At 38.6% G+C, this 17,636-nt stretch overlaps 1 protein-coding gene across 8 annotated transcripts in view; it reads left to right on the top strand.

Annotated features, from left to right (window-relative positions):
* Window positions 1–17,636, top strand: part of RIMS2 (regulating synaptic membrane exocytosis 2) — a 345,902-nt gene that overhangs the window by 192,784 nt on the left and 135,482 nt on the right. For 4 of the 8 annotated variants that reach the window (XM_053395469.1, XM_053395474.1, XM_053395470.1 and 1 more), the window contains 5 exons: window positions 965–1,136; window positions 2,012–2,165; window positions 7,689–7,757; window positions 13,654–13,810; window positions 16,650–16,766. In XM_053395469.1, the coding sequence (XP_053251444.1) occupies window positions 965–1,136; window positions 2,012–2,165; window positions 7,689–7,757; window positions 13,654–13,810; window positions 16,650–16,766 (669 nt within the window). Of the gene's footprint in view, window positions 1–964; window positions 1,137–2,011; window positions 2,166–4,905; window positions 4,933–7,688; window positions 7,758–13,653; window positions 13,811–16,649; window positions 16,767–17,636 lie in introns of all 8 variants that reach the window. The other 4 variants (XM_053395473.1, XM_053395468.1, XM_053395466.1 and 1 more) reach the window with 3 other exon arrangements.

Genomic DNA, 17,636 nt, shown 5'->3' with positions numbered 1-17,636 from the left:
CTTAAAGACTAACTGCATTTTATTTGGACTTACGCATGAAAGTTTACTCTGGAATAATGTTGTAAGCCACTTTGGGCACAGTTCTGTGGAAAATTAGCCTACAAATAAAGAGATAAAGATGAGCATGTTCATTGTGTAAACAACTAGACCAAGGATTGGATCCAAAGGACTGCACACTAGTTTTGCATACCTGGATTTCTCCAGTGGATTTTGCACTGGATTTCTCAAAAAGCACTCCCAAGTGCCAAATGGGAACCATTTTTGGAACTGGAATGTTAATTGTTTCTAGTATGTCACCTGAGTCTGCTGCTTCAAGAAACAAGTAAAATAATGTCATTAGATATGTGTAAAAAAGCTATTTGGATACTGGCCTGTGCCTGAAATGTGAAGCTAACACTAGAATCCTATGCAGTATTAAATTAACAGCACAGTCATATACAGTCCTGCACACTAGGGAGGCCAATGTGCTGCCCTCCAGATATTACTGGACTCAACTTCCATCACCTTTGACCATTGGCTATGCTGTTTGGACATACTGGGATTTGGAATCTGAAAACATCTGGAGGGCTACCCTGCACACTGGGTTGCATTAAGTGTTAGTCATACTCAGAGTAGTCCCAATGAAATTAATAGGCATGACTAACATAGGTACCGGTACATTAATTTCAGTGGATTTACTCTCATTTATTTGGCTAGAACCCACTAACTAGGGGTAAGCCCCATTGAACACTCAAAGGATTTCAGCCTAAAAGCATTACTTCAGACAATATAAGGAACATGCCTACATAAAGAAAAGTATTGGGGCCTTGTGAGCATTCATTTGTATTTGCTGTATATATTTGCAAAGAAGTTTCTGAAGGCAAGTCTCAAGCAAGCCTTTGTAATCTTCTTCTGGCAGCCATTTGTTTTATAAATCACATATTCAATGGAACAGCAACACTTAATCTATACTTCTCAATTACAGTGATAAGAACAAAAGAAGAACAAAAACAGTAAAGAAAACATTGGAGCCCAAATGGAACCAAACATTCATTTATTCTCCAGTTCATCGGAGAGAATTTCGAGAACGAATGTTGGAAATTACTCTTTGGGACCAAGCACGTGTTCGTGAGGAAGAAAGTGAATTTTTAGGAGAGGTATTCAAAGCATTTTAAGTAGACTATTAAGAGTTGTTGAGGGGGGAATCAAAAATATATTTAATGTAATTTTTGTTGGGCAGAGTAACCCTGTGGGTTTGTTGACATAAACAGCCACTGAGATTTCTTCTCCTGTTCTGCATTTCTGTGAACTGCTGCTCTGTTCTGTGGTCCTGTGTTATGTTGTCATGGGTAGTTTTATATTATTTAATGTAAAATGTACTTGTTTTTAATTATGATTGCAGGGTCCAGGTTGGTTTGTATGGGGAGGGACGGTTCTTGAGGTATTGCGTTCCTGAGCCATTTAAGGCTTTATAGGTCAAAACCAGCATTTTGAATTGGGCCCCAAAACTAATTGGCAGCCAGTGTAGTCAGGCCAGGATTGGTGTAATATGCTCAAACCATCATGCCCCAGTGAGCAATCTGGCTGCCAAATTCTACACCAGCTGAAGTTCCCAGGCCATCTACAGAGTCAGCTCTACATATAATGCATTGCAGTAATCTAACCAGAAACTCAATTTACTTTCTAAGCCAGAGAATAATTTATTGAGAATATAGTGCTCAATTTGTAATTAAGTTCAGTTTTTGAGCTAGATAAATACAATTTTTGGCAACATCAGTAATCCTCATCTAGTTGGGGTAATTTGAGGATAGGTTGCACTTTTAGTCACATTTACTCTTTCTAACCTAAACACATTTTTACTGCATTGTTCCTCATATTGATTTCTAATACAGAGATTTGTTATGAAACTAAAGTGGCCATTAAATTTTCACGATATGCTGGAAATATGTGACTACAACGTAATGTAGACTTTATGAAACATTTATGGTGCAAGTGGTGCTTTGCACTGTGACATGTTTTATTCTCTTTTTAGATTCTAATTGAATTAGAAACAGCACTGCTGGATGATGAGCCTCATTGGTACAAACTTCAGACACATGATGTCTCCTCATTGCCACTTCCCCACCCTTCACCGTATTTGCCACGCCGACAGCTTCATGGAGAGAGTCCCACACGAAGGTTGCAAAGTAGGTTTTCTGTTCTCTTAAAGGCATATTCATTTCTATGTGGAATACAATGAAAAACCAGCATCTGTAAATATTGATCTTTTCTTGATTTCAGTATTTTTACTGAACTTTATTGATGGAGTGTCATACTTATATTAAGAAACATCATGCTTGCCTCCCCTGGTTTCTTTTCCTTCTCATAGCCATACAATCATGTATGAAAAATGTTGATATAATGCATTTCGTATATCATTCATTAGCCTTTGCAACAGCTAATACGCACTTCATAATGGTGAATATATATAATTTGAGGATTCATGCACAAACATCTGCAGGAGAATAGAATGCTTCAAATCATGATATGCTGAAATTTGATTACTAAACAGACAGTTAATCTACCTCTAATGCAACTTTCCTAAATGAGACTTCTGCTTCTATATGTGATTTGCTCACACACAAATTGAGCAGAACGAGGAGGTGAAATCCTCAAGTGATACAGTGAATTATACTACCTCAGACTGCAGTGGTATGAGTCACATTTTTGAATCTGCCCCCATATAAACAAAGTTCTATGCAAAAATTACTCTTGACTGTTTACAAGTCCCCCCCTTTTTTTTACATGGGGACCAATAAAATGTGACCATCACCTGCATATTTGATATGTTCTATTCTACCATCTCAGGACTTTACAGTTCATTGACTACATCATTCTGTTGCATGTGTAGGAAAGGCCAAAAAAACCTAAAAAACAACAAGAAAACTTGCAACTTCAAGGAGTTCAGTACAAAACTAACCTGAGACAGATTATACTTCACCTCCCAAAGCCTGATGAACAGGGCACATCTTCCTCCTAAAAGTATAATTTTGAGATGAGATGCACCTCGGTGGATAGGTAGTTTCAAAATGTTGGAATTGCTAAAGTATTAGACATGGTATTGAGATGGAACCCCATGTTACAAGGCAGCAGCAACAAAATAGCAGTTGCTTGCAACAAACTGGGGAGGGTTTTATATGAAATCATAGAATTGTAGAGTTGGAAGGGATGTTGCATGTAAGTTTCCTCGAAACATCTGGCTGACCACTGTTGGAAACAGAATGCTAAACTAGCTAGATCTTTGGCCAAAGCAAAAGAATGATATACATTATTTCTTCTTCATATGTCCACATATTTTTTCTCTTATATGAAATTGGTGTTTTGGGCATGTTTTGTTAATTTGCATGTTTGAAGGGTTTCTGCGCAGGTTTATGACTATAATTTGTATTGTTATGCACGGATAAGTTATTTGAGGCTGCAATCCTATGCACACTTATTTGGGAGGAAATCACATTGAATTTGGGGAACTTTTGAGAAAACATGCACAGCATATACATAGGATTTGAACAGTAAATCAGAAAGAATGTTAAAGGGCTGTTAAAGTTAAAACAAAACTGTGAAGATAGGTAGGATGAATAGGGAAAGGGGAAGCCCCCTCTCTGCTCATGGTCAAAGAAGCAGAGACAGATGTCCACAGATTTTAATGAACTATGTCAGCTGGCGAATGGAGTCTGAAATCAACATATCTAAAGGCTTTGCAACCTTTCTGTTCTTTTAAGGGTCCTATTCCTGTGACAGCTATATGACTCCCAGAAAGTAACAGGGGTAGCTTATTGCAAATAAAATTCATGTGGGACAGCCCTGTTAGAAAACTTCAGTTGCTTTAAATAGATTGCTGGTTGGGACTAGGCCTATGGAAAACATTACCAGCATTTCTGTAGGCTGCTGCATTGATTTTCAGCTCATTTCTAAGAATGATTCAAGGTGTTGGACTTCAACTTCAAAGTGCTAGATGTCTTGAGATTGAGTACCTTGAGGCCTGCCTGCTTCAGTATAAACTTTCAAAACAACAAGGGCCTTCTTAGGTTCCTCCTGCCTTCAGAGATAAGGCGGGTATTGATTGGAAGTAGAGTCCTTTCAGTTGTAGGATCCTAACTTTGTCATGTCCTCTCCAGGGGGACTTGCCCAGGACTGATCTTGATGTGTTTTTGGTGTCATAAGAGCAGAACCGTAGCTAGGTGATCTTGCGCCCCTGGCAGAAACGCCCAGATTGTGCCCCCTAGCCACAGACAAATTAGCTCTCCTTTCCACCTCTCCTGCAACCCCCCCCCCCAATTCAATTCACCCCCTATTTAAAACCATTTCTTATGAGGCAATAATCAATATTTATATTTATGGACATATTTTGTAGCCGATTTTGCGCCACCGCCCCCCATCGCCTGCGCTCCTGGAGGGGGCCCACCGCACCACCCCCTAGCTACGGTCCTCCATAAGAGGCATAAGTCTCTTAAACTGTCATCATTGTGGTTTTCCACTATGAGGAATTTTGTGGCTGTCCTAACCCTGACCCTGCTTGGTGGTGTAGCTTGAGGATAGGATTACATTGTTCGTTAGAATATGTTGAAAATAATATCATAATAGTTGCCGGAATAGCATTTGTGGTTCAGTTTGCAGGAACTATTGTATTCTGGTTTGTATGGATTTAAAAAACAAACTCACTCTTAGGCTGCAGTTCTAAATACACTTAATGCAGTGTAAGCCTCATTGAACACAATGAGATTTCAATCTAAGAAAAACATACATAGGATTGTAGTGTAAAGATTTAACTAGCTGTTCCACATAAAACTGTTATCCAAAACTAAGTTGCCAGATGATACACATGCCTGTTGCATGTCAAGTCCTCGTGTATTTGTTTCTGATATCACTTCATTTTAACATTTTTTCCAGATAAAGGCATTTATTCATATAATTCAGGTAAATTATGAGCATGCTGTGTATTGCTTGCTTCATATACACCATTTATTTTGTTGATAAAATGCTTCTGCTGCTTGTTGTGCACCAGTTCAACTGCTGTGGGTTTCTTATTCTGCTTTTCAGAGATAGGCCCTTGCCCTTGCGTTATTTCTAATTTTAGTTGCTTAATATTATAAGCATTTGCTGAAAAAATCCAATGTTTTTCTGGACTGTTTATTTGTTTTGTCGCCATGTGAAGGTGTATATAATAATATTAGTAGATTTGTTGAATCTGGTATACAGTTTGTGAGGTGAGACAGCCATCAGTGATATTCAACTATGTTTTACTTAGAGCAGACCTGCTGAAATTAATGGACCCAACTTACTGATATCCATTAATTTCAATGGGTCTACTCTGAGCAAAATCTGGTTGAATGCCATCCCATATTAAAAGGTTTTGACAATGAAGTGCTGAAGTAAAAGCGAAAAAATAACTTCAGTATTTTGGAATTCACAAGAAACGTGATATTGTATTTTATTGGTTAGAACAAAACTGGAATACCATAACCAGGTTTAATTCACATAATTGACAAAGGTAATGCATCCGTGGTTCCTGTTAAAAGTACCACCACCACAACAAAAGGCTGACCCTACCAAGAGAAATAAGGTGGGATGGGCAGGCTGCTAAGCGATGGGAGTACAGAGCATTTCTCAATTTTTCTCAGCTTTATTTGTTTCTTGCCCACTGAAGGGTGAGAGAGAGAAGGGTTTGTCCCCTAGAATATCTTCCTTCACAAATCCTCATGGTAAGCAAAACTTACTGCATAAGTTGTCATAAGGCAAATAGTACAAAAATGAAACAGGTTGAATCTTGTACAGCAGCTGGTATCATTAATTTTTAGCAATATTCTTTCATAAACAGCCCAGATCCTTTGCATAAAAGTTGATTCATGACTGGTTAATCAGTATTTTTCTTCTAAAAATCACTATTCTCATTTTTTATTTGGCACTGTCAATGTCAAAAATACAATTGTGGCAGTCCACTCACACAACAGCTAGTCTGCTCATCAGAACCTTGTTAGCATAGCACAAGAGCCAATTCTAATGGGTTTTTGATGCTTGCAAATCATGTTGTGCAAACACTATTCTTCTTCTTCTTAGTGAGAGATAAGTTGGTGTGCTACTGCTTGCACAATGAAGCTTGTGCTAACATTATGTTGGATCTTATCGTTTTCCTTTACAGCTAGGTTGTCCGTTTACATTTAGTGGATCTTAATTCTACTTTTAAAAATAGTTGTCTTTTCCAACTCTGTGCCATGTGCACACTTTATGTGCAAACTCTCCGTTAATGCAACTCATTAGCAATGTTGAACAACAATAAGGCCCAGCAACAATACTTCTGAGACTTGAGTTTATATGGTTTCTCAATTGCACCATCCATTCATAGTATTTCAGTGTTCAATTTCTACAAGCTGATGCCAGTAATTTGATACCACTAATTTGATGCCAAGATCTTTCGATCAGTGTTCTCTAGCTCAAACTTTGAGGTAAAACCAATCCAAAAGTCTTGCTAATGACAGACTACATTGCATTTACTACTTTTATCTTTAGTCACAGAAGAAAATCAAATTGTTTTGATTTTGTTTGCTTTTGCTAGCCATTAATTTTCTTTTTAGGGGCTTATAAAAGGGTTGCTTTAAAATTAGTACAAATAACTGTAGAATGCTGGTTCTGTAGTCTGTCTTCCTTTTGTGCTTTGAGAAATTATAAGTAGGATGTTCGTTCTTCAGATATTTTAGCTCTTGTTTTTGCTCTATGAATGCTTAAGTATTTCTTATTCTTAATGTGGATCCTATAGCATGTTGTATAATTCATCAGCTGAGTTACATACCAATTCAAATGCAGCACGTTCAGTTCATGAATTCAGCCTCAGAATATCAATCATATAAAATTGGTTGCCCGTTCTTTGTGTTTTCCATTTCCAATAGCTTTTATGTTATACCCAAAGTATTGAGCTCTATTTGTACACTGAATACAGAACAGTTGTGCTGTCAAAACAAAGGCAAGGTATTTAAGTGGAAGGACGTGTTTATTGAGGTCATGTTGTGTTTCAGTGTACAGTGAATAACAGTACCCTTGCTCCTTGCAAAAATGGAAGAAGCAGAGGAGCTTATTCTGTGCTACCTGTTGCTTAATTTCACTACATTTAGAAAATACACAACAGTTGAGGGAGATAAACTTCTCTACTGTATATGAACTATACAAGTTCAATACCATCAGTTTGACTATCTTTACTAGCTTGTTCAGCTCTATGATTTAGTCCTTTCCTATCTTATTTGTATACTCATTGAGGGCTAAAGTGACCCCTCCTGTCCAATAGGATTATTTTATTGTTGACAAATAGGTTAAATGTGGTTGTAAACTGTTGAGCAATATCTGCCTGCTGTTGAGTAGGAAACAGAGAAGTGGGTAAGCATATTTAAAATTAAACCAGAGTCTCAATTTTTTCTTACGTGACCTACTGTTAAGGTCTAATAATAGACTTTGGGCCAGCTTTTGCTGATGAAGCTCTAGTTATTTTGGTAAGTATTGTGATCACTCCATTAACATATAAAATACTGCTTTTCTCTGCTTTTCACAGCTATAATTTGTTTTATAGGAGACAAAAGCATACATGTTGAGCCTTGTTAACAATGATCAGCAAGCCTTAATAAATGTAGTACTCATTTAATAGAACGGCTATAATTAATCCTATGATCCTCTCTTTCTTTTGGCAGGGTCCAAACGAATAAGTGATAGTGAAGTCTCAGACTATGATTGCGATGATGGAATAGGAGTAGTGTCAGGTAACAAATTTATAAGATTTTAACACTGAAAAAGTTTATATTTATAATTTGTCATATAAGTTGATTGACTTACTCTTTCATTGTTGTGTTTTAATTAAAAACCTTCCTGCTTGTTTAGACATGCCATGAGGTAACTTGGCATGCCAGTGGGATCTGGAATCCCAACAGAAGTGTTGAACAGGCAGAAATGTTAATTCCTTCTAAGGAGTGTAGGTATTACATGGTATGTTTTACTTCAAGCTGCTTTTTCTGTCCCCTCCCCCTCCTCTACTCTTCTGGCATGTAAATAGTTTAACACTTTGAAATATAGGAAGGCACAACTCTGCTATCTTATGCAGGAGCCCCAACAGCAAGTACAGCTACAAACTAAATATGCTATCCACAGTGGTTGTAGGCAGCTCATCATAACTGCTGTCATCCCCTATTGGGATTTTGTTAGCTTCACTTTTGCCTGAGCTATGTTAAGTACATCATAGAGAGATACAGTTATTTGGCAAAAGAACATTTTATTGTTAGCAGTTCCTTTAGAGCATATTTAGTAAGCAGATGTTACATCCATTCTGGATTTTAGTAGCATGTTTAAAGCAGATCAGTTTATAGGACCTAGGCACACTGCACAAATGGTCTCTAAATCATCATGTTAAAAGAATGGGAAGTACCTATTCATCGTTCCTTTTTGTCATAAAACAGAGTGCTAGTTCCAGAATCAGTCTCAAATTGGGTTCATGTAGTACAGTGACCATATCTGCAATTCATTCTCACTAACAGTAGCATATTGTCATGAAATGGGAAACTGGACAGCTTTTACCCTGTTAGTGTCAAATAGCTGTGCCATATTTTGATATGCATAAGGAAGAAATGTGTGTATGACATTCAGTCCAGAAGATGACAGCTCAGAAGAAAATACTCATGAAAGCTTAGAGGTGAGAGCTCTTCTAGGAAATAGTTTAGGATGTTTAGGATGAGGGATTTTACACAGTACTGATTGGCATGTGTTATTTTTTTATACTTTATTTGTTTGAAAAACCCATCTAGTTTGTACCCATCTAGTTTGTATTTCTTAGCAAATATTACATAAAGAAATATTCTGTCAGTGCAAACCACATTCAATTCAATAGTCTTTGTGCCAGGAGAGCACTTTGAAGATAAAGAGTTTCTTTGTAGAGATGCTGACAAACATTTGTTTCCTCGTTGTTCCTTCTTTCTGTGCTGGAATTTCTCAGCTTGCTTCCAGACCTCTGGAATCTAAATAGCCTTCTGTAGATGGGTGGGTAGTCTGCCATGCCCTCACCAGATGACTCCTCCTCCAAGAATGATCTGGCGAAATATTTGGAGCCCCCAGATACCTAGGAATAGCCCAGAACAGCAATTGAGGACGAGCCAGGACTCTCAAGGGAAACTGGCAAGAATCCCTCCCTACAGAGAGGGAGCTCAGCATCTGAAGCAGAGACAGAACAACCCCTGGGAATGGCGGAGCTTCAAGAGGCAGACGTGACACCCTCACAGTCAGGAGTGTTTTGTTGCAGAAGGGGACTCCTAGTGAGTAAAGGACTAGTCAGGAGCAGCCCTCCTCATGAGGAGGACTCTCTGCAGAAACCTCTAAGAGGCTGCAGCTGAGCCCAGGGTGCGGTTCTGACAGCTGTGGCTTTGAAGCCTCCATGCAAGGCTGGTAGAGCTGCTGGAACAATATATTGTTGACAGCACTGTGTCTTGTACCTGATCTTCTGCTTACTTTGACCTCTGACTGCCACTCAGCTTGCCTCATTCCTGATTAGAACCACTGTGTACCTGGAATTGGACATTGGTGTTGTCTGTGCTCATTATAGCCTTGGTTATCTGAAAGGTTCCCTGCAACCTAAAAACTGTAAAGGGCAGGCACAGTATCCCTTTCCCCAGTCATATTTGTTTGGGGGGGTTGGTTTTTTTGGGGGGGAAGGGGTGACTTTTCATGGGGACCAGGCCATGGGGTGAAGTGAGATCAATACCCCTTTAGTCCCAATTATTGTTGGGGTTCCTCAAGGTGGTAATTTAGGGGGTGGGGAGATTTAAAGGCCTATGTTATTTGGAAAGGGGAGGTTTAAAAGTGATGGATTGACTTCTAGAGTGGTGGCACATGCCACAAGGCAAGGGTAGGCAATATTGTGTTATCCAAATGTTGTTGGAGACTCCAGCTCCCTTATTTGTGATCATTGGCCATGATCATTGATCATTCCCCATAGAGTATGTCCTTGGGGATCCTGCCATCTTCCATTCTGTGAATATGACCAAGCCAGCATAGACATCACTGAGTCAGGAGTGTGAACATGCTGGGAATGTGAGATTGGGACAGCACATCTTTGTTTGGGGCTCTGTCCTGCAACTCATCTTGACGCAGCACACATGGAAGGTATTGAGGTGGTTCTTCCTGGCAGGTTTAAGTTGTCCATGACGCACTTCAATAAAGCAGTGTGCTCAACATGTAAGCCTTGTAGACCTTCATCTTGGTATTGGTTGTTAGCATCACATTCTCCCATACTCTTTTGGAGAGACGAGCCATTGTCGTGGCTGCCTTGCCAATATGATTGTCCAGTTCAGTGTCGATGAAGAGGTTGCTGGTTATGCTGGAACCCATAACCAAAATTGTCCACCATCTCAAGCATATGGTCACCAATGCTGATGCACGGAGCGCATGCATGGACAAAATGGTTGATGAGACTCTGTAGTGCTTCCTTGGAGTGCCATAAATTAAACGTGAAAGAAGGAGGTGAACAAGATAATAATAGAGCTTTGAAATGTTTTCTTTCTCTCCCCCCCCCCCATGTCTACTTTAAAATGTTGGAATATAGTTCAGGATTTTTTGCTATGCAGGAAACAATTGCTTCACCAGATTGCACCTTATACAAGTGAGTGCTTGTCTGCTGGGCTATTTCCATGTTAATTCACCGCTGCTGTGTCAGGTCCTTACCCACCTCACATTAGAATACCCAGATTTAGCAGAAGCATTTGGGGCCCAGACAGGTTTGCAGAATTACATGTGGCAGGGAGAGACGGTGCTTGACTCTTTGCCTGACTGATGCTTCTCTACTCCAAATCACTCTTCAAAGCTATATTTCCAGTTTGCAATCCCATGGCAGGAGAAGTGGCTTGAGTGAGGCAATATGGAACAGGGAAGCAGTATTTCCTGCTACTTTTCTGCTCCAAATTGCCCCCTCCTAAAGCGCTTTTGTTTGTAATGTATCATTGGACTGGCAGCTTCCAAAATCAATTCTTAACAGCTACTGAGAACCTATAAATTTAGTAAGACTGCTGTAAATCTGTGCCTTCTTCTAAAGGTAATGGATATGGTTACTGCCCTGCAAATAATTTTGCTGATTCTTATGCCTTAGATGTATTAAGTTGCATTTTTACAGGCTGAAGCTCTCTTAAGGCTGTCTCATGGTTTTCTGTCTTCCCTTGTCTCTGTAATAGCTCCCTGTATAATATAATCAGCACATTGAATGGGCATATTTTTAACCTCCCCCAGCCTTCCAGATTTTTAATTAAGATACTAAGTGTTAGCAGCGCTAATGGGCTCCCCCATGGAACGAGTGAAAATGCATTATGAGCATATTAGCTGTAACATACCACAAATTAGTATTTTCCAAGTGAGGGATCACTTTATTTTAAACCTGATAAATGAAATTTTGAATTCATACTTTACTGTAACCTCCATTAATCCCCCCCCATATTTTTTATGTTGACTATTGAATGTTTAGTTTAATTGTCATAGTGGATACTGATGTACAGGAAATTAAATGATTCAAAATAAGTGAGACAGTACCTTTTATTGGAACAATCTCTATTGGCAAAGGCTGATGTATGGGGCTAGGAATATGTCATCTAGCCACCCATCTTAGCGGTAATTCTGTGATGTCATGGAATGGTCAGTGGCATTTCAACTGCAGAGTTAATTAAACTTTTAACAGTACTGTACAATGTTCATGAACAACCCAGCTTTTATTTAAAAAGTGAAAGTTTGGTTGGGATTAAAACCACGCAGAATTATAGGGACAGGAAGAACTGTGTTTAAATATGCTGAGGACTGCAGAACTATATGGGGGAAGAGCAAGTGTAATAGGGAAATTATAGGACCAGTAGGCCTAAGTCATGGTGGCTAAGGAAGGGACAAAATATGCAAAGGGAGCCTGCAGAAAAGATAAAGAATGAGGAAAGGAGAAAATTATTTAAAAACTCAGACAGAACATAAGCACCAAAGCCACATGTTGTTGGCAAAAGTGGAGGAGATGCCTATAGAAATTCCATTAGGGAATATTTTTGGGAGTCACTGTGGCTCAAGAAAACAGGACAAAAGTCAGCAGTGGGCTGAGCAAGGTTTTGTTTGTTTGTTTTAAAGAAAAGTTTGACATGAAGTTGAAATGAGAGCCAATAAGAATGCGGGGCTGTGGAAAATCTTTGAACAGAATCATGGTGTAAAAAGCAGGACCCCTCAAATATCTGAATTGGGGCTTGGTCTGGAGTTAGGAGTGAGGTTGCTAAATTTGCTGGCAGTAGCAGATTATTCAGGGTGATAAAAACAAAAGGGGGTTATGAAAAGCTCCAAAAGAATATTCACAGAGTTGGTGAATAGGCATTCAAAAAGCAAATGTAGTTCATTGAAAGTGTAAAGAGAAGCACATTGGGACAAAAATTCCCAAAACATGGGGTTTGAGCTGGCAGTGACTGATGAGGAAAGAGACGTTGAGATTATGGGGGATAGCACAATTGACACATCAACACAGTGAGCGGCAGCTGTGAAAAGGCGAGTTAGGGAGCAACGTATCAAAAAGTTTAAAAATAAAACTGCTAATACTGTTATGCCTTTATATAAGTCTATATTGTGACCATACTTGGAAAACTGAGATTGCTACATCTCAACAAGGATATTGTAGAGTTGGGAAAGGTGCAGAATCAAGGGGCTGGAGCAAGTCCTCTATAAGAAATGTTATTTTATTTCCTTGCTTATTTAAGGCATTTACACACTACCCTTTAGCCAAAAAGTCTTCCAGAGTGGCCACTCTCAGACTTACAAACTAAAAAGTTATGACACACAAGGAGCAGGAATAGGAGGGAGGCTGGGAAAAGCAAGGTCAAGAACAAGTTCTTACAACTTTTGAGAGTTTTTAGTTTAGAAAAAACTAAAAGAAAAACTAAAAAGATTTTAGAGAGTTTTAGTTTAGTTTAGTTTAGTTTAGAAAAAGAGCAAGTAACGGGCATGGGGCAAACTAGTTGGATAGCGATAAGATTTTCTGCCTTTCTCAAAGTACTAGAATCCAGAGTTATACAATGAACCTGAATGATGGGGGATTCAGGATAGACAAAGGGAAATTTTTAATCCTAGAGTACATAGTTAAACTATGGACTCTTTTACCATAGGATGTAATGATGGCCACTAACTTTGATGTCATTAAAATGGTTTAGAGAAATTAATGGACAATATCAACAGCTACTGGTTTTTCTGATATTCCAGGAACAAAGGCAGCATACCTCTGAATATTTTCACTGGGGGACATTAGTAGGAGAGTGCTATTACCCTTGTCCTGCTTTGGGGCTCCCCATAGGTGCTTGGTAGGCCACTGTGTGAAACAGGGTGTTGAACTAGATGTCCCTTTGGTCTGATACAGCAGGGCTTTCATTATTCCCTTATGAGTGTCTTTACTTTTGGCAGCACACGTGAAGCACTGTGAGCAATTTGAAAAGTGGTGTATAAATTCTACCTGTAATTATTTTAAAAATTTTGACAGCATTATATATTGCGACATCTTTTCTCCAGGGTGCAACTTTTCTGCCATCTGTACAAATCTAACAAAACAGAAAAAGTGAAATGTCACCATACCTGTACCGTTAGTTCAGCTCTCTCAACCTTCCCTCCCGCTCCCAGATTACCGACATAATGGGCGAGATCTTCAAAGCTCAACACTATCAGTGCCAGAACAAGTGATGTCATCCAATCACTGCTCTCGGTCAGGGTCCCCTCACCGTGGAGACAGTATAGGAAGGACAAGATCATGGTCTCCCAGTGTCCCTCCTCTACAAAGGTAAATTATTATAATGATTTAGGCTTGGGTTTGTTGGTTGGTTGGTTTGAATATGACATGAAATTATGTAGATACTAAAATTATTCCTTTAAACTCAAGATAATGGGTGAGAGAATATGAAAATTCAATTGCTTTTCTGTAGTAACACAGATATTTTTGCTTATAATATAGTAATGGACCTTATTAATAATTTACCTCTTGTTTTGTCACTTATCTTTGTAAATGACTAGTCATACAGTGTAATTCTTTCCATTCAGAGCAAGAATGATTGCTCCTTCATTTATATCTCTGCAATCCAAGCAAAACAAAACCAAAACCTCTCTGTGGTGTTTTTCCCTAAGTAAACACCCTTGCCAGCAACCGATGTAGTAACTATTGAGCTTTATACAGATTATGTATTGTACTAATTTGCCATCCTATGCTGCCTATATGGGTTCATATCCCGATGAAACTGATGAAATAATATTTTCCCCCACCTGTTAGATATGGTATGACTTTTGCAATATTAGCATTAAAAATGCCACTTGAATTCTGTTCAGCAAAGAAAGACCTTATGTTTATGTAAAAATCTTCAGCTCATTGATGTAAAATATAGATTTAGGACAAAGTCTGTTCCAGCTTAGAGCAACAGTGCAGTTAGGAGTTTCATATTGATATTAGCCTCTATTATTTATTCATTTTAAGCCTAGTTTTTTATGTTATGTATAAAATTATTGTAACTTTTTCTTGAAAGCTTATAACAATATTTCATTTGCAAAAGAATAACCTCTGTTGGAATATTAATAACCTGTAGAACCACCAGTGGCTGGTTATCTTGATAGACTTCCTTCCCTACCCTAGCAACCATTGTGCCTGTCATGGAATATTAGTTATGGAAGATTTCTGCTCATTGAACATACAAGCTAGAAAATAAGTTCTTTATTGAGGACCATGATCACAACCATTTTTTATTAGTATAAATCAATCTACCACAACATGGAAACTGATACTTTTTTCTCTCTCTACCCAACAATAAAAATAGTGAAAGATACAAATAGCCAGTTACTCATAAATTACTGAGACTTGTAATTATATATCAGCAACTGGAAGCTTGCAAAATCACAATCAACAGAATCACATTCAGTCACATTCAACTGAAAATAATGTTTGTGTGTTAAAGATCATATTAGCAACACTAAATGTTAATGGACACAAGAAACTAGAGTGCAGTCTTAATTATTTTAGACTTACTTATGCCCTGCTTTTGAATCAAATTCAGGTCCCAAACCACCTTAAAAAGGTATCATATAATTAGCAGAGTTTCCCAAATTTGTGTCTCTAGCTATTTTTGGACTACAATTCCCATCATCACTGACCATTGGACCTGCTAGTTAGGGATGATGGGAGTTGAAGTTGAAAAACAGCTGGAGACCCAAGTTTGGGAAACCCTGAGAGATTTGTCTATGGGATGTAGATGGAAGAGTCTCTTCTGGGTACCTGAACTTCAATTATCTTCATTGTTCCAAGCAAAACAACCCCAAATTCTGTGCGATACTTTCCCCCTAAAACTTTGTGTGATACAGCAGCTAAGTCAACATATGGAGAGACTTCTGCACCCTGCCTCTTTGACCATAGATTCCACAGCCACATTTAGTTAGATTAGGAAGCACAGTATCTGAATGAGTTAGTTTATTTTTTCCTGTACATGGGCAAACTGGACGCTAGTGTTATGGGGTATCAGGAAAAAGTGACAAAGTCTCCAAATTTACAGGACTGCTCCTGCTCAAGACTTAAGCCATTCTTAGTAATCAGCCATGATCTGAGGACGCATAATGCAACCACCTTGTTATTGCTAAGCAAGTCTGGTCAGAGCTTTAGTGGGAAACTCCCACACCAAAAGGTAGCAGCAGACATGAGTTCCTTATTTGTGGTCCATTGTAAACCTGGAAATTCCCCCTTCTGACAATGAGGTGACTTAGTTTAGCTTTTCCTTATCTCTATTCTGAATGTCTTGGATGCCAACAGGGCTGTTTCATATTTTATTTTTCTTTTAATTGACAGATATGCTTCCTCAGTGTGTACCCTGAGTATTTAGAAATTGCTTCCTTAATTTGGGATGGCCGTGGTTATTGTTTAAACTGACAGGCATTTAACCACCTGTCCTTGCTAAAGGAGAGAAAGATAATATGAAGAGCTGAGTCTTGTGTACCCCTCTTAAAAATCTCCAGCATAAGGAAAACATCTAAATAATATTTTGTATAATTAAAATACAACACTTAGTGCTGGTGCAGGCACTTTTAATCATGGCTAAGCGATCAAAAGCCAGCCACAGGATTGCGCATTCCTTCCCTTCCTGCCTTAACCAAGGTCAATAAATGGACAATAACTAATAAGTCTCCAGGTTTTCAGGTTTAATAAGTGTTTGGTTGGCAAATGATGGTTATTTTGCATAAATACTTCCAATTTGCACACTTTTGTCTGAAATGGAATGTTAATTATGTAGATTTCACATTTTGTTTTTAGATGGCATTGGCTAAGTGACGTGCAGTAAAATTAAATATTGCAGTGAATTGTTTGTGGATCATGACAGGGTGAAAATATTCCTGGTGCAGATTTCCCACCTCTTCCCTACCTTGCTTCTGATTTTTTCTTCTTCAAATTTTTCCCCTCAGCGAGAAGGCAGTACATGCCAATTTTTATATAAGATGTATGCATAGGCAACCAATCCTATCCGCTTTGAACAGATTTTGTCAGAGTCAAGGATGTTAAAGGTTACAGCTAACATTTTCATTAACAGGGCTCATTTTAAAGAGAACTGCTCATTTCCGCCTTCATGACATTGATGGTTTTGTTTCTTCAGTAGGAATGTGGAACAGGGGTCTCGAGGGACCCGATCTACTCCTGCACATTACAATACCATGAACCGAATGGATAGACATCGAATAATGGATGACCACAACTCCCCAGACAGAGAGAGGTAGATATTCAGATGTAAAAGAGTAAACAATGGAAACAATAATAATACATTTTAGACAAAACAGAATCAATTCAGATTGATATTTAAACCTCAGCACCTCCAGTTTACAAAAGTGAAATAGTTAAATTTGCCTAATGCTATTTCCTGCTATTATTATTCTGTATTACATATAAATAGTCCCATTGTTTGCATTTACTGGTCAGGAAAGCTTGAAGAAAGCATGCAAGAAGAACATTTTAGCCAAATAATTGAATCAATTCTACGGGCCTTTTATTTTACCTTTGACAATAATCACATGTTAGAATGAAAACTTGGATTTATTTATTGTATTGGTAGAGATTAGAAATATCCAAGGCTTTCCCAGTTTGATTATTATAATGCTACACTATGTTGTTCTGCAAACACTCCTTCCATGCACAAATGGATGGGTTTTGCTTTTTAAAAAGGTGTTCACTCTTTACCAGCTCCCAGTGTCAGAACTCTGCTTCCATGAAAACTTCAAAGAAACCTCTAGCTCAGACACCCCCAAACTCGGCCCTCCAGATGTTTTGGGACTACAATTCCTATCATCCCTGACCACTGGTCCTGTTAGCTAGGGATGATGGGAGTTGTAGTCCCAAAACATCTGGAGGCCGTGTTTGGGGATGCCTGCTATAGCTGGACACATGATTAATATATAGAGCTGGGGGAGGGTGGGGATATGTTTTATGAGGAAGTATACTTTGTTAGTACCTTTTAAATAGTGTTGCTTGAGAAATCTTTTCTATAGCAACCTGAGATCTACTGACATCTTGGAATTTTAATGAAATAGAAGTGAAGCAGAGACTGTAGTTGGCTTATGTTGCTTACTCTGCAACATTACCTGAGGCA

The sequence above is a fragment of the Podarcis raffonei genome, chromosome 7, assembly GCF_027172205.1.
Source record: "Podarcis raffonei isolate rPodRaf1 chromosome 7, rPodRaf1.pri, whole genome shotgun sequence".
Taxonomy (NCBI): Eukaryota; Metazoa; Chordata; class Lepidosauria; order Squamata; family Lacertidae; genus Podarcis; species Podarcis raffonei.
The sequence above is the reverse complement of the archived record's forward strand: the minus strand, read 5'-3'. Positions and strand labels throughout refer to the sequence as shown.